At 39.0% G+C, this 17,058-nt stretch overlaps 1 protein-coding gene across 1 annotated transcript in view; it reads left to right on the top strand.

Annotated features, from left to right (window-relative positions):
- Window positions 1-7,217, top strand: part of ME1 (malic enzyme 1) — a 179,357-nt gene extending 172,140 nt beyond the window's left edge. The window contains exons 13-14 of the mRNA XM_032858030.1: window positions 2,093-2,191; window positions 6,711-7,217. Of these exons, the coding sequence (XP_032713921.1) occupies window positions 2,093-2,191; window positions 6,711-6,881 (270 nt within the window). The 3' untranslated portion in view covers window positions 6,882-7,217. The remainder of the gene's footprint in view (window positions 1-2,092; window positions 2,192-6,710) is intronic.
- The last annotated feature ends 9,841 nt before the right edge of the window (window positions 7,218-17,058 follow it).

Raw genomic sequence — 17,058 nt, 5'->3', positions numbered from 1 at the left:
GAACTGCTTTTCTAACCTCTCTTGGTGTTATGCTCACTCATGTCTTTCATACTTGCTGATGGAATAAACAATTGGAGAAATAATTTCATGATTAAAACAATCTAAAACATATTAAGAGATACAGAAGAATAAGTGTGTGATTATTCAAAATGTTTCAAACGAGTAAGATTTTCTTCTTCCTCTCTGCATCCTCAGGTCTATTAAATAATAGACCCACTGGTTTACACTTGCCCACTGAAATACCTAATCAAAAATTTAGAGCTGGGGGCACCTGGGTGGCTCAGTGGGTTAAGGCCTCTGCTTTCGGCTCAGGTCATGATCCCAGGGTCCTGGGATCAAGCCCCACATCGGGCTCTCTGCTTGGTGGGGAGCCTGCTTCCTCCTCTCTCTCTCTCTCTGCCTGCCTCTCTGCCTCCTTGTGATCTCTGTCTGTCAAATAAATTTTTTTTTTTTTTAAATTTAGAGCTGGAGGGAACTTCAAGGTTGCTGAGTCTACCTCTGTGCCCCAGAAGCTTTAGCAAAGAACTTAGCATATAGAACTTTATTGTTGAACCATTTGAGAGCAACTTAGAATATTACATCCCTTTATCCCTAGATATTTGAGGACATTTTTTTTTTTTAATGTGATCTCTGCACCATCTTTCAATTTAGGAACTTTAACACCGATATAATATTATTATCTAATGCACAGTCCAGAATCAAATTTTGCCAATTATCCACAAAAAAAGGCCTTTATAGCTTCTAAACTAATCCTTTAATCTGCAAGAATTTTTCAGTCTTTCCTTTACGGTGCTGACATTTTGGAACATACAGGCCAGTTGTTTTTTACAATGTTCCTCATTTTGGGTTTATCTGATTGTTTCCTCATGATTGAATTCAAGGTATGCGGTTTTGTTAGGAGTACTAAATGCCTAATAATGGCATCCTTCTCAGTGCATCACATCAGGAGGCATCTAATGTCAATCCGTCTCATTAAAAAATATATTTTATTGAGGTATAATTGACTTACAAAAAGCAATACATATTTAATTATACAACTTGATAAGTTTGGAGATAAATTATATATACCTGTGAAATGATCACCAAAATGTATGCCATAAATAATATATCCATCACCACTGAAAGCCCTTCCCTATTCTCTTTATTATTATTTTGTGGTGTGTGTGTGTGTGTGTGTGTGAGAGAGAGAGAGAGAGAGAGAGGGAGATAAGAACACTTACTGCAAGATCTACTCTCTTAGCAAATGTTTAAGTATATGCCATTTGATTTAGAAAAAGGGAAAGGTCTGGGGATACCAAATGCTGAGGCCAGTTGGGTGATTTTGATAATTCAGAATCTGGGTAAATCGAAATCCTCCTTGAGTGTGACTCCAACATGGCTTTCTCAGCCTCCTGCTCTACCTCTTGTGCCAGAGTATAGGAAGAGAGGAAAAAATAGAACAAGACAAAATCGGAGAGCGAGACAAACCATAAGAGACTCTTAATCATAGGCAACAAACTGAGGGCTGCTGAAGGGGAGGGAGGTGGAGGGATGGAGTCACTGGATGATGGACCGTTAAGGAGGACACGTGTTGTAATGAGCACTGGGTATGTTATTTAAGACTGATGAATCACTGAAGTCTACCTCTGAAACCAAGAATACATTATATGTTAATTAATTGAATTTAAATGTAAATTAATTAGTTAACTTAAAAAAAGGAATATGTGAGCCAGGAGAAGCAGCATGATCAGCCTTGGCCCCCTTCCCTCCTGTACTGTCAGGGTCCTTTTCCCTCCCCTCTGTCATCCTCCTCTGCCTTCCTTGACCCTCTCCCCCCTTTTCCCTACTATATGAGAAGGAAAAGCTTCCAGCACTTCATGGCACAGTAGAAAAGGAACTAGAGTAAGAGACAATGCAAAGTCCATTCCTGTCTTTACTAATGACGTGATCCTACCAATCCCCAAGTCTCTCTGGAGTCATCTTTATCCCTGACAAAGGGAGAGACGAAATTAGATGATCACATTAATGTGACCCACATCTATACATCACCACATGTGACCATTCATTTACTTACACTTAAATAAAATATGTTTTGTCTTTCTTTTTTCTAAAGGTTATAGCCCAGGAAGTATCAGATAAACACTTGGAAGAAGGCCGGCTTTATCCTCCTTTGAACACCATTAGAGATGTTTCTCTGAAAATCGCAGCAAAGGTAAAACCACTCTTCTTTTTTTTTTTTTTTTAAGATTTTATTTATTTATTTGACAGACAGAAATCACAAGTAGGCAGAGAGAGAGGAGGAAGCAGGCTCCCCGCTGAGCAGAGAGCCCGATGTGGGGCTTGATGCCAGGACCCTGGGATCATGACCTGAGCCATAGGCAGAGGCTTTAACCCACTGAGCCACCCAGGTGCCCCGGTAAAACCACTCTTGTTCAGGTCTCATTATGTTTCCTTCATTCTATTGCTAAATATGCATTTTTAGGTGCTTCCTTTGTTGGGTCCCCAAATAATGGGTCCATGGTCAAAGGAGCGAGACTGATACAAAGCGAAGGTCAAGCAAAGCTTTATTTCGTGCCAAGCATCAAGAATCAAACCGACTGTCAAACAGATTGGTCGGGGCCACCCCTTACAGAGAGGGCGACCCCTCCCTGCTTTCCAGACTAACTTTTATAGAGCAAAGGCCATGTGGTTGGGTCTGGCCACACACTGGTGGCCAGTGATATTGTAACACACAGAGAAAGCTGCACAGTCACGCTAGGTCACACATAAGTGATCAATTGAATTACAATTTAGTCTAGTAGACATTTGAACCAGCCTATCACCTTGGTCAGAATTGGCGCCCAAAAGGCTCCCAAAGGGTGGGGCCCATACTCCTTGGTAACTAGGGAGAGAGTATGCGCACCCCCCCCCCCCCCCCCCGATTGGATGTCTCCACCTGGCCGGACTCATCCCTGCCTGTGGGCTGTTGTCTCCACCTGACCTGACCCACCCTTGTATTTGGGCTTTGTTACCTGGGACTAGTGTCCCGGACTTGCTTTTAAGTAAGTTCCCCTGGGGGGGGGCGGGCAGGATCCATTTACGTTTTGCCGCATAAACAACAAAATGGCTGTTCAACCAGGGTGGGGCCCCTCTGGCTGAATAGGCCCTTACACCTGGAGATTTACATTTGTATCAGCTTATTTTGTCAGAGAAATGCGACTCAGTGCTTCAGCAGAGTTTAGTAACTACACTTCATCCCTAGGAATTGACAAATTGGGCTGAATCATTAATTGCCCTATCATTCCTTTTCTCTTCCATAATCTAAATAAGTTAGTAGGGTTTCATTTCAGTTAGGTTTCCCCACTTCATCTTTTTTTTTCTGCTTATTGTTTTCCCTATCACATTTGCGATAGTGTCCGAAATACTGCAGATGTGGTAGAGTAATATTTAGACCCCGAGTCCCCTGTCTTGTTGATGTAGCCTTGACTTACAGCATCTTCAAGATCACAACTGGTAATACTGGGCAGGGCAGGGTCAGGTGGGGGATGCAAAACAATGAGGGCAAACAAAGCTTTTGGGCTGACAGATGAGCTGTTGGAACAATTAGCCAAGAAGAACCTAAACTCAGAGAAATTTTCTTTAATTGAGATGAGTGAGAAATTGACCTTTTTTTTGCTGCATAAATGTGTTAGCCTACTAGGGTTGCCGTAACAAAAGCCATAGACCCAATGGCTCAAACAAGAGTTTGAAGGCTAGAAATCTAGGATGGGGGATTGGAGGCTGGATTTTCTCGGAGGGCTCTCTTCTTGGCTTGTATATGACTGCCTCCTCACTGTCCTCGTCCAGCCTTTTCTTTGTTACAAACATCCCTGGTTCTCTTGGTACGAGAGACATACCGTTCCTGTAAGATCACTACTCAGTTTGGGTCTGGGCCCACCAACCAGCTTCAGTTTAATTTAATTACCTCTTCAAAGGCCCCGTCTCCAAAGAGAATCACACTCTGGGGTACTGGGGATTAGTACAGATGAATTTTGGGTGGCAGAGGTCAGCCCGTAATGTTTATGTTTGTATGTTTTATGATTAAACTGGGGTTTCTCAACCTCAGCACTATGCACATATTGGCTGGATGACTCTGTTGTGGGGGTTATCCTGGATGTTATGGAATGTTTAGCACATCTGGCCTCTACCCACTAGATGCCAGCAGCCTCTGCCCTGTTGTGACAACCAAAAATGTCTCCAGACATTGCCAGGTGTCGCCTCAGGAGCAAAATTGCTTTTGGTTGAAAATCAAAAACATTAACAAATTTATCAAAGCAATGCCATATTTAGGACTCCCATACCATTATTTGTCTCATTAACTGAGGGAGGGAGCATGCTTCAAAAACCACATAATACTTCAAACTATAGATGATCTGCTTGATTAGGATTCCACAAAAGAGTATCCTATTTTCTACTATTTATATCTCCTAGTTTTTAAGGAGTTTGGATTGTTAATGTCCCGGACAACACATTATCATGTTAAGTTCAATTTGAAGATTTAAATGAGAAGGTGTTAGCTTATGATTGGAGGAGAAAGTACAAAAGCACCCTTTTCTGAGCCTCAGGGGGAGTTCAGAAAGACTCAGATATTATACCTAGAATAATGGAAAAATGCAGAGTGCAGAGACAGAAACTGGGAAGTCAGGACAAAGAATCAAGTCGAAGGAGGAAGTTGGGCTAAGGGGACCACAGGCTTGAGGTTTCAGGGCACATTCGTATACAATCCCTACAGTTCCAGCAAGTTGATGGAAATGACTGAAGCTTAAAGAGACACTAGATATAAAGGTGTGGGCAGTATTTCCGTATGGTTATGGGGGAAGGGCCAGGAGTGGTTGGGGCGACCAAGACAGCAAGTATAGACAGGCAAGAATCAAGAATAGAACATGGTTTGTCACTCTGTCCAGAAGACAGAGGCAAGAAGCCAGTGATGAGAAGTCAGGATTTTAACAGACTCAGAACGAAGCAGTGTGTCAGAAATTAGATAAGACACAGTGTCACGATGGTAGTGGAAATTACAAAAGGCACAGCTGTGGTAGTGAGAAACCCAGGTGAACTTTTAGTGCGTACGAAGTTACCAGAACCTTTTACAAAAGCAGTTTCAGTAGCACAGAAGTTAAGTCTGGGGAGAATGAGGAAAACAGGAGAATCCAAACTGCTCTTGCAGAGTCTGGCATTGACAAGGAGAGAGTGAAGACCTCACTGAGAGAGGAGATCATGATACAGTGTGTCCTGGGAGCAGAAAGAGGAGGGAACACAGTCTATGTCAAGGAATGCAACAATGCATTTCATCATAAACTCAATGCAGCCATTGCAAAAAGCACCAGAGGCCCCCGGGGTAATGGAGATGTTCCGAAGCTGGGTGTGGTAACAGTTGCACAACTCTGCCCATTTAAAAATAATTTAATTGTGCACTTAAAATGTTTGGATTTTGTAGTCAGTGAATTATACCTCAAAAAGGCTGTTAAAAAGTAATAACAACACACTATAGATACTTTGGGAAAAAGAGAAGAAACTACCCAATACTCTATTTTTCTAACGTAAGCCGTTTTATTGTTTGTATTCACCTCAAATCTTTTTTCTTTTGTGTGACTTTCTTTGCTAATGTCGTCCTAATCATGGTGTATACATCTAGTTCATGTTTTTCACAAACTTTTCTCCATAATATGGCACAGTCTTTGTAACCATAATTTTTCACAAATGCATAATTTTGCATTGAGAAGAGATACTTAATCATTCCAATAATCTTCAAAATCAGACTTATCCAAATAACTGTATTATACAAATAGCTCCCAGGGATTGCTTTTTTTTTTTTTTTTTAAACAACTGGGGTGAATTAAAGACACGTATAGAGTGATTAATTTTGACAACAAGGAGAATCCATTCTTTTCAAAGAAAGGAAGAGTGAAGGTTTAAAGATACAGAGGACATAGTTTGAGTTGTTTCAAGGGGAAATAGAGATTGTTTTCTCTGATTAGCTGGAATGTTCTCATTCCAGTGTAACAGTCAAATGCAGATTTGACAGAGGACGGTTTGAAATTGCCTTGTGGGAATTAGGAGAGAAAGGGTTTTTGTTTGTTAAAGAAAGGAATAAAGGCATAATGTGCAACCATGTGGACCTAGGTAGTGTTAGGAAAAGTATGTCATCATATGGTGCAGCCATGAACGAAGAAAGCCAGCAGTAAGGGTTCCCCAGACCCGGGACCAGAATGGTGAGTGTGACAGCAGGACAGGGAAAGATTCTGTGATCCTGGCGAGGAGCATTGAAACTCCAAACTGACCCCATAGTCCAGCTGCTTAGGTGAGCAGGGATGAATAAGGACATTTTGTAGGAGGCTGTGTTCAGCATAGGGATTGTTGAAACTGCATGTTGAGTTCAAACTAAGCAGGAATAAATACCTTTAGTTCAAGTTAATTATCATTCAGGTCCTGTCGAGACTTTCACCACTGGGTTATCTGTGAAGACCTGTTATGATCACATTTGATACATCTCTTCTATGCTCACTTTCCATTGTTTATATCATATTTTCCTCCTGCTGTAGGACTTAAAATTGCGTTTCCATTTTAGACCTCCTTTGTGTATGTGTGCTTTTATTATAATCTAACTTAATTTTTTAAACAGACATGAATTAATTTTTTGAAACAGATAAAAACTGACATGTGCTCACCATCAACTCTGTTCATTAAAGTAATTAATATTCTTTTTTTATTCCTAGATTGTGAAAGATGCTTACCAAGAAAAGACAGCCACAGTTTATCCTGAACCCTCAAACAAGGAAGACTTTGTCCGCTCTCAGATGTATAATACTGATTATGACCAGATTCTACCTGATTGTTATTCTTGGCCTAAAGAGGCCCAGAAAATACAGACCAAACTTGAGCAGTAGCATAATAACTGACATTTCTAATTCTGTTAATGAGATCTTAAAGTGTTTCATAATTTTTAAAGATTGGGATCTTTTATAATAACTCATTAGACTACGAATTTTACTTTAACAATAAAAGTTCGTGGAAGGATATTAATATACTTTAGGGTAAACATCACACTAGATAATTTTGCTTCATTTACTTTCTTGTTATTTATGGTTTCTCTCTTAATTATTTTGCCCAAGTTCTCTTTAAAAGCTATTGTACCTACTACTGAGAAACACACAATTTTTATATAGAGAACTAATGGAAAGACCAAAATAGTAATAAATTGATATACTCAACATTAAAATCCATAGTTCTTTTGTTGACTGTTTCATTAAAAATCTACTTTTTTTTTTATAAAGAATAATGAATTTAGGCATAGGTGAACTTTTGCTAAAAACAGAAACAGCACTTACTTTGTTGCCTAGAGAAAAATAACTTCTCAGGTATTTTTATTCCAATCCTAGATTACAATAGTTCTTTTAGCTCAACCGAACTCCAGCATTTCTAAGAAAGATCACTGTTGTTTACAATGCCTTGTGCAGCCTTAGATTTTAATATTCTTGCTCCATTGTTACATAGTCTTATCACCTCGGTCCTCAGTCAGAAATCCCTTCTGAAAGCACCTTTCTTCTGCCGCGGACTGAATCCTGTCCCCTGCACTGTTGCTGCCAGGCACTTGCAGGTAGTGGTCCCCGTCCCTAGGTTGGTATTCTCAGTTCAGCATAGCCGTGGGAAGAGCCGTGGGAAGAGCATAGCGTTGAGGGAGCAGATAATCTCCTTGAGAAAGGGCTGCCTGTGGAGCCGACCTCTTAGGGCAGAGAATTCCAGAGTCAGGAGTGAGAGCATGGTTGCCAGACAAGCTGGGTTCCCACATGAGTGAGCTGCCCTCGTGTTTCCTTGATTAGCTCAGGTAATGAGGAGCTCACTCCGAGTTTGGAGGAAATTTTGTAACCAATTCCCCCAACATCAGAAATTATCTTGGCATCAGGTATTGAGATATTCTAATTACTGTCAGTAGTTAATAGCCCAGAAATTAATATTAAACAAGCGGAAACAATTTTAAATCCTTAAGCTCAGGTGCAATAACATTTGCTATTTATTTGTAGAACTATTTGAAGGATTTTGTGTTTGAAGTAAAGCTTTTAAAAAGTGTAAGATGATATTCAAGGAAAAACTATAGTATAAAATGATTTCTTGAAGGTTGATGGTTACGCAGATTGTTTTAGGTGTGAATAGAAGGGGTGGGAGTATTTCTGAAAGTAACATTTAGTGAAGAGGTTCCTCAGTATAGTTTGAAAAGATCCAGAATGCTGATTTCTTGTCTGTTTCATGTTGTCTTGTAGCTCTAACTAAATGTATTACCTATGCAAAAGATTAAAGCATAGAAAAAGTGAATGAATAAAATTATGATTGTCTTTTTCCCTTAAAATATTGTTATATTTTAAAATTATAATGCTGCATCTCAGCAGTCATGGGACAGGGTATACATTTTAAAACTATTCACAAATTTCAGCATGACCTTCATTTAATGCATGTGTTGTCATACTTGCTGTATACTGCAATAAATGAACTACTTTCTTATTCTCAGAGAAAGATAATGAAATAAGCATTGGATGATTACTTACCAGGTTTCAAGTCTTCTGTATGGATTTACTGTATTTGCTGTATTTACTGTATTCTGTTTCCTGTAGTCCCTACAAGTTCCATACAAAGCAGGTATTTGAAGGAACTACCAAGTCCACAGAACTGATAAGTGAAGGAAGTGGGCTCTAAATCCATGTTTAATCCTGCTTCATAGTCTACTCTGTCTTCACTAGAGGGCAGTGTAGAGTAGCCTCGCCCAACAGAAAAAGGAAGTGAGCTACTTGTGTAATTTCTAGTGGCCTCATAAAAAGAAGCAGCAGGTAGAATCCATGTTTATCATTTTATGTACACTGACATCTTCAGGATATCATTTCAATACATAACTGATATTAAAATATTAGTGAAATATTTTAATTACCTTATACTAACCTCCAAAATCCAGATATTTTTGTATACATCAAAGTCATGGAAGCTCACAGACCCCTTGATTATGTGAATTACAAAGGCAGCACAAAAATCAACAGATAAGGGGCGCCTGGGTGGCTCAGTGGGTTAAGCCTCTGCCTTCGGCTCAGGTCATGGTCTCAGGGTCCTGGGATCGAGCCCCGCATTGGACTCTGCTCAGCAGGGAACCTGCTTCCTTCTCTCTCTCTGTCTGCCTCTCTGCCTACTTGTGATCTCTCTCTGTCAAATAAATAAACAAAATCTAAAAAAAAAAAAAAAAATCAACAGATAAAAGGAATATAGGTTGTTTCGTAAAAGAATTGGGAAGACTGGCCTCCCACATGGAGAAAATTAAAACTAGAACCCTACCTTACATCATATAAAAAGGGACACCTCAGATAGGTTAAAGAGCTAAATATAAATAGTAAAAATATAAAGTTAATAAAAATTAATGTAGCAAAATATCTTTGGGACCTCAAAAACACAAACATGAAGCAAAAAATGGATGGAATGCATTATCCAAGGATGGGAAGGTTTGGGCTGGCAAATGGCTGCTGCCATCAAACAGTGTAAAGGGGGAAGAAATCCAGGACTGTGGGAAGAGGTGGTTGCTTCTACAGAGATGCTTTCATTAAGAAAGATAATAGAGGCTCAAAGGCTTACAGCCTCAGTTCAAGGCATAGTATAAAAACTAGAAATTGCCTATGTTTTTACCAAAAGAATATTTTCTATCTTGCTAGCTGTAAGGCTGAAATAATTGATAAGATAATTCTTGATCCTCCTGGTTGCCAGATTCCACCCGGAATTGCATTTGCAGCTTTCACCAGGTCTTGTATTTAAGAATATTGATCAGAAACAGTAGGACCTTGATTTGGAATGGAGATTTATGGGTAGGGGGATTTGGAAGACATGTGATACCCTAAGCTAGTGTAAATCAGGTTTGAATACTGAAAGTCCTGTATCCCAGGAAAACCCTCACCCCCTAAGCAAACTGGAAGAATGGACATGTCCTCCCTTGCTCATCAAAGTGGGTGCTCTTCCTGTCTAAGGAGGTTGTTAACTGCCTTGCTTGGAAATCTGTATTCAGCTCCCTCAGTTTACCTCCCACTCTTCCCACATTATTCTTCATTACCTCCATACACTAAATATCAGATTCCATAGAGGAGCTGTGGTGGATATAGTTAGAAAGGGAATCCATCCAAAAGAATTCTTGACTTTTTAAATTATATTGGCAAAACCTGAGGGAAAATGTATGGGATACTGAAAATGTACTGAGAAAGGAGAAGGGCAATTTTGGATCGGTAGAATTGATAGGGGTGCACTTGCCACAGATTCTGGATTCCATGTGTTTCCGTGAACAGCTAAAAGTCATTCTACTTGTTGGTTCAATTAGTTGACTGAAATGTAGACTTAATAGTGGCCCACATTAAATGAAATTGAGAATGCAGGCATTCCTTGAAATACTGTAAAAGAATTCAAAGATTACAGTGATAGGAATGTTGGACTACTCCAACATTTGTCACACTCCACATTTGTCATGTGCAATCAAACCATTTTAATCCTGGTGATCTAAAGTCTCCCAAGAAGACCTGTCACTGACTCTCCTTTCACTAAAGACTTGAGAAATACAACGGTGATGGGAGTAGCAGCATCCATGAAAAGCATTTTCTTAAAAAATTGGGTGTCATTATGTTAGTTTCACATATACAACATGATTAGATATTTGTGTATATAAATGCAAAATGATCACCACAATAAGTCCAGTTAACATCCATCACCAAAATTTTTTTCTTGTGATGAGAACTGTTAAGATTTACTCTCAGCAACTTTTATGCAATACAGCATTAACTATAGTCACCATGCTGTTCATAACATCCCCATTTATTTATTTAGATTCTACATCTAAGAGTGATCGCACAGTGTCTTTCTCTGACTTATTTCACTGAGCGTAATGACCATAAGGTCCACCCATGTTGTCACAAATGGCAAGATTTTACGTTTGTATGACTGAACTATTTATGTATACACACATATATACACAAAATTACATTTTCTTTATTCATTCATCTGCTATTAGACATGTAGGTTGTTTTCATATCTTAGCTATTAAAAATAATGTTGCAATGAACATGGATGTGCAGATGTCTTTTCAAGTTAGCATTTTCATTTTCTTTGGATAAATACCCAAAAGTGGAATTGTAGTTCATATGGTATTTCTATTTTTAATTTTTTGAGGAATCTCCATACTGTTTTCCATAGTGGTTGTACCAATTTGCATACCCAACAAGGATTCACAAGTGTACTCTTTTCTCCACATCCTCACCAACATTTATTTCTTTTCAATAATACCCATTTTATCAGGTGTGTCATGAGACTTCGTTGTGGTTTTGATTTGCATTTCCTTGATGATTAATGATGTGGAGCATCTTTTCATGTGTCTGTTGACCATCTGTATATCTTCTTTGGAAAAATGTCTATTCAGATCCTCTATTTTTTTTTTTTAAGATTTTATTTATTTGACAGAGAGAGAGATCAGAAGAGGCGGGAGGAGGGGGGAGCAGACTCCTTGCTGAGTAGAAAGCCCGATGCAGGCCTTCATCCCAGGACCCTGAGATCATGACCGAGCACCGAAGGCAGAGGCTTTAACCCACTGAGCCATCCAGGCACATTCAGATCCTCTATTTTTAAAGGATTTTTTTTCTATTGAATTGTATGAGTTCTTTATATATTTTGGATATTAACCTCATCAAATATGTGCTTTCCAAATATTTCCTGTCAATCAGTAAGTTGCCTTTTGCTTTTGTTGATGGTTTCTTTCTCTGTGTGGAAGTTTTTTAGTTTTGATGTAGTCTCAATTGTTTATTTTTACTTTTTTTGCCTTTACTTTTGGTTTCAAATCAAAAAAGTCATCACCAAAACTGACATCAATGTGCTTACTGCCTGTGCTTTCTTCCAGGAATTTTATGGTTTCAAGTTTTTCATTCAATTCTTTAATCCATTTTGAGTTGGTTTTTGTGAATGGTGTAAGGTAGTGGCTGAGTTTCATTCTTTTGCTTGTGGCTGTCCAGTTTTTCTAATAGTTATTGGAAGACTTTCCAGTAATACAATACAATAATTCCAATAATACAACTTTCCCTGTTGTATTCTTGACTCCTTTGTTGTTAACTGACCATATATGTGTGGGCTTATTTCTGGGCTCTCTCTTTTGTGCCATTGATCTATATGTCTGTTTTTATGCCAGTGGCATACTATTTGATCATTATGGCTTTGTATGATATATGGTTTGAAATCAGGGAGTGTGATGCTTCCAGCTTTGTTCTTTTTTCTCAAGATTGCTTTGAATATTTGGGTTCTTTGGTGGTTCTGTGTAATTTTTAGGATTGTTTTTTGCATTTCTGTGAAAAATGCCATTAGAATTTTGATAAGGATTGCACTGAATCTGTAGATTGCTTTGGGCAGCATGGACATTTTAACAATATTAATTCTTCCAGTCCATGAGCATGGAATACTTTTCACTTATTTTTGTTATCTTCAATTTCTTTCATTAATGTCTTATAGTTTTCAGTGTACAGATCTTTCATTACTTTGGTTTAATTTATTTCAAGGGTTTTTTTAATGCAATTGTGCAATTTTAAATGGTATTGTTTTCTTAATTTTTCTTTATGATAGTTTGTCATTAGTGTATGGAATGCAACAAATTTTGTACGTTGATTTTGTATCCTGAAACTTTACTGAATTCATTTTTTAGTTCTAACAAGATTTTTGATAGAGTCTTCAAGGTTTCCTATATACATATACTTATGAAGTCATCTGCAAATAGAGGCAGTTTTATTTCTCTTTTCAATTTGGATGACTTTTATTTATTTTTCTTGCCTCATTGCTCTGGCTAGGACTTACAGTACTATGTTGAATAACATAGTGGTGAGAATGGGCATTTTTGCCTTCTTCCTGATTGAAAGAATTTTCAGCTTTTTACCATTGAGTATAATATTAGCAGTGGGCTTATAAGATGTGGCTTTTATTATGTCCTCTATAAACACTTTGTTTAGAGTTTTTATTATGGATATTGAATTTTGTCAAATGCTGCATCTTTTGAGATGATCATATGATTTTTTTCCTTCATTTTGTTAAAGTGATGTTTCACATTGATTTACTGATGTTGAGCCATCCTTGCATCCCTTGAATATATCCCAGTTGGTCATGGTGTATGACCCTTTTAATGTATTAGTAGAATCAGCATTTTATTAAGGACTTTTTTTTTTTTTTTGAGGACATTTTGATGGCTCTAGGAGACTTGTGGGAAATGCTGTGGTTAAAAATGGGCTCCCTTTTTTATTTTATTGATATTTTATTTTATTAATGGGCTCCCTATTTTAATGGAAACATCAGAGTCTTAGGGTTGATAGAAGCTGAATAGCAGTGCTTTGCAGCAATTAACAAATGGAGACACAGTGGAAACAGTTTTGGTAGGAAGCTGGTCCACTGTAATCAGCATAATTTGGCCTACAGAAATCTTTGGTGGTGGCCAGTAAATCACTGGGCCTCATAGCCTGAAATGATGTTGCAAAATTTAACAAATCGGACAGCACAGATATTGACTAAGAAAAATGAATGCCAGTGTATACTGGCATACAGTATACAACGGATACAGCCACACCAGTGTATATCAGCTAAGTATCAGCTGGGGTTAGGACCAAATAGATGGGCAACCCAATGTAGGTCTTACTTGATATGTATAACAACAGCAGCAGAAAAACCTGACCAGAGCCCCCAATATAGAGTGTCAAGGCCTTCAGCAAATTGCCATGCAACGATATGAATGAAAGACCCCTAAGGTGATGGACTCTGTAATATCCAAAATCTTCCTTTGAGGTTCTATTTACTAGAATAACGATGCATTGCAGAAAGGAAACCACTTTTGGAGATGTCCTTTGGAAATCACCTGGAAATAGAGCTCTGAATAAATGCAAATTTCTAGGGCCTTAGAAATTACTGTGGTCTATGGAACCAAGTGTATGCTTAGGACTAAGTGTATATAGGAACAAATCCATTGTCTAGTCATTTGCTCAGTGAAGAGTTCTCAGTGAAGATTAATTTCTTCATCATCTATCACCACATTGGATCCCTAATCACACACAAAAAAATGGTTATTCTGGCTGGAACCACCCGTGATTTGCAGCGGTAAGTCTCATTATCAAAATCTTTAAAAGAAACAGGGGTGTGATTTTTAGCACATCTTAACTCAGTATGATCTTTGGATCACATTAAGTTGGTCAGATGGTGATTCCAACTGCAGCTGACAGACAAGTTCTCTTTCTTGTAGCTACTGATTAGGCCGATGCTTTCTTGTTTTTCCTAAATTCCATTAAGTAGGGGGCCACTGAAGCACCTTGTGCTACCAATAAACATTATAGATTGCCTTTTTTCAATGTTCCATTAACTCTCTGGTTCTGCACCAGAATTTAATTCTTGACACCAAACCTTGATCATCTCACTGCTAGACAGGGCATCATGCTGGTCTGACAAATTGATGATACATTCATAGGACGTAGAGCACAGGCATTAGATTTACTGAATTCCTGGCTAAGATCTCATGAAAGTACAAGAGTCTGCCACCTCAGCCAAGCATGTGGAGACTGAAGGTCCGATGCGTGTTAGGATGTTACCTCCATGGGGAATAACTGATTGTGGACTTTGTTCCCCCTATGACCAAGGAGGTCCTTCAATGTTTGTTGGGCTTCCTTGAAATGTGTGTCCACTCCTCAGACTGATTTATGGGTTGATTCAAATGCTTCTAGCTTTAACTGGGCTCAGAGAAAGGCTGCTCTAGCTGGCCCAGGCTGCAGGGAATGTAGTTCTACCACGCAAACCTTATGAGGGAGACTCAACGGGCTCAGAGTTTTGAGGTAAATCGGGATTCTGTATAAAACAAGGATTTTGGAGCAAAGCATGTTATCTTCAGAAAATACCTGTTCTTTCAACTTACTACTGGGCTACATAAGATAAAAGCAAATGAAAGAAAACTGTTCTGTTCAAAAAGGTTCTGTGAAGACCTCAGGTAGGCTCCCTCAGGCCTTCCCAAGTTCTCGGAAGGAATGGTTGGCATGTTAAACAGTCATATATGGAAACTCAAATTCACAGGCAACATACTTCTGATTTAATATAGGGATGTTTTAGAGGTCCTTGTATTATGTCCGTCAACTCATTTGGCCCACTCCTTAATCCACTATGCAAGTATCCTCAGCCTTTAGCCTAACACATACTAGACCAGTAAGGAATGAGAAGCAGAGAACATAGGTGAAAAAAGGCTGATTTAATCAGTAAGTTTTAAAAAGACACTGCAATATTTATAAAGCGCATACTTTCCAAATAACCATTTAAAAAATAATGTATACAATATCACGATTCTTAAATTCCAAGTGATTCAGACTGACGTTTGACTTTCCAGAAAAAAAAAGGGCAGATGTTGGGTACCTCAGAAGAAGTGCTGAGCGACTGAACATTCAGTAGGCTGGAAATGAGGACGGCACTATGGATTTAAGCAACAAGAGCTCAAAACCATCTCTCTAGAAGGCTGCTAGAGGGTGATTTGATTCCAGTTACTTCTCCCAAACCATACAGAGAAAGGGCAGTTCCTCGGAGTAAGTGGGGTGTGTGTGTGTCTGTGGAGGAGGGTTGCCTGTGCCCCTCAGTCTGGGCAAAGAAAACTAGCAGTCTACTATACACACAAAGCTGAGCTTTGAATTATTATATATATATATATATATATATATATATATATATTCTATAAAACCTATACTTCTCCCATAATTAATGTCTACTATTAGTGTTTCTGATAGGAAAAAAATATTGCTGCATGGTAATACCAAGCATGTAAAAATGGGTCCTAAAAAATTACCACCAGAAATAGCTACAGAAGCAGTAAAGACTTCATAAAATAAGGTATTCCTTTCATTTAGTGAATTAAGCAAATAATTTTTTAATTCTATGTTATACTTCTTTCAGCTTCTTCATCTTTCCGTCACAACTTCTGCTAATTTAATCATAGAAAAAAAAATCCTCTATGAGAGGGTTAGGCACATTATTAGGTAGATGACACCTAATATGGAAAAAAAATGGAGTCACATCTGTTTAGGGCCTAAAAACTTGTGAATGCTACTTACTGATGGTCTTGGGGAGAATATGCAGGATACTGGCTCCTAGACTATCTTGTTTTCAGTCCTGACAAAGACTGAGAAACGAGTCTTTGGCAATATAAGTTCTACTTCTTCCCTTTGTATATTGATAAAGGTAAAGTATAAGGTCCTTGGCTTGGGCCCCAGCCACATCCAAGGCTGGATTAAGACATGAATGGGCAAACTGGATCATCTGGCAGGGCAGGCCCATGACGAGAGCCTTGGTTTAAAGGTCTGAGTTGTGCCCTGGAAAGAAACTCATTCTGAGCTAATAGTGTGGGCAAGACAGAGTAGACCCAGTTCCAAGGCCTCAAGGTCAAGGTAGTCAGCTTAGTGCAGGGTCTGCTGTTGATTATATCCTTGCCCTAGCTCAAGGACATGTGTCTGCATCCTAGACACAGAATGTACCATTTCACCAAAAATTCTGTAAGCTCCCCGGCATATGCAGCAATGTCTGGCGTCTAAGAGAATGTATCATGACCTAGGGAGTGAGGCACTCATTCCCCTTTGAACATCCACTTTTGGCATCCTCAGGGGACCAGCGCATCAGTGGGGTGCCTGACAGCAGCTGGAGAATGAAATGTTTCCAGAGAAAGGGCAGCAGTGGCTAAAGAGAGACCACGGAAACCACAGAAAGTTGCAGGGTCAGCTCAGGACATCTCTTAACACACGTAGGACTCCCAGAAATTCCTGGGGAGGGTGGATACTTTGCAATGAAAAGAAGGTGTGGCAGGTGCTAGTTAAATAGGGGTCCCTGTCATCAAAATAAACTCACTTTTGACAAAGGCTGGTGAAGCCAGATATTTTTAGAGGAGATGGCAGTGACTTCTCACCGAAATGCACGGCTTGATTTTTCCCCCCAAGGTGATGGAGCAGAGCCTGCCATTGTGGTCCTCCTCAACACTCCCATCCTACAAACAATATGTCCTGGTGCACAGGCGAAGGC

This window comes from Lontra canadensis, unplaced genomic scaffold (genome assembly GCF_010015895.1).
Source record: "Lontra canadensis isolate GAN:19392208 unplaced genomic scaffold, GSC_riverotter_1.0 scaffold14, whole genome shotgun sequence".
Taxonomy (NCBI): Eukaryota; Metazoa; Chordata; class Mammalia; order Carnivora; family Mustelidae; genus Lontra; species Lontra canadensis.
Note: the sequence above shows the minus strand (reverse complement) of the source record. Positions and strands in the feature narration are given on the sequence as shown.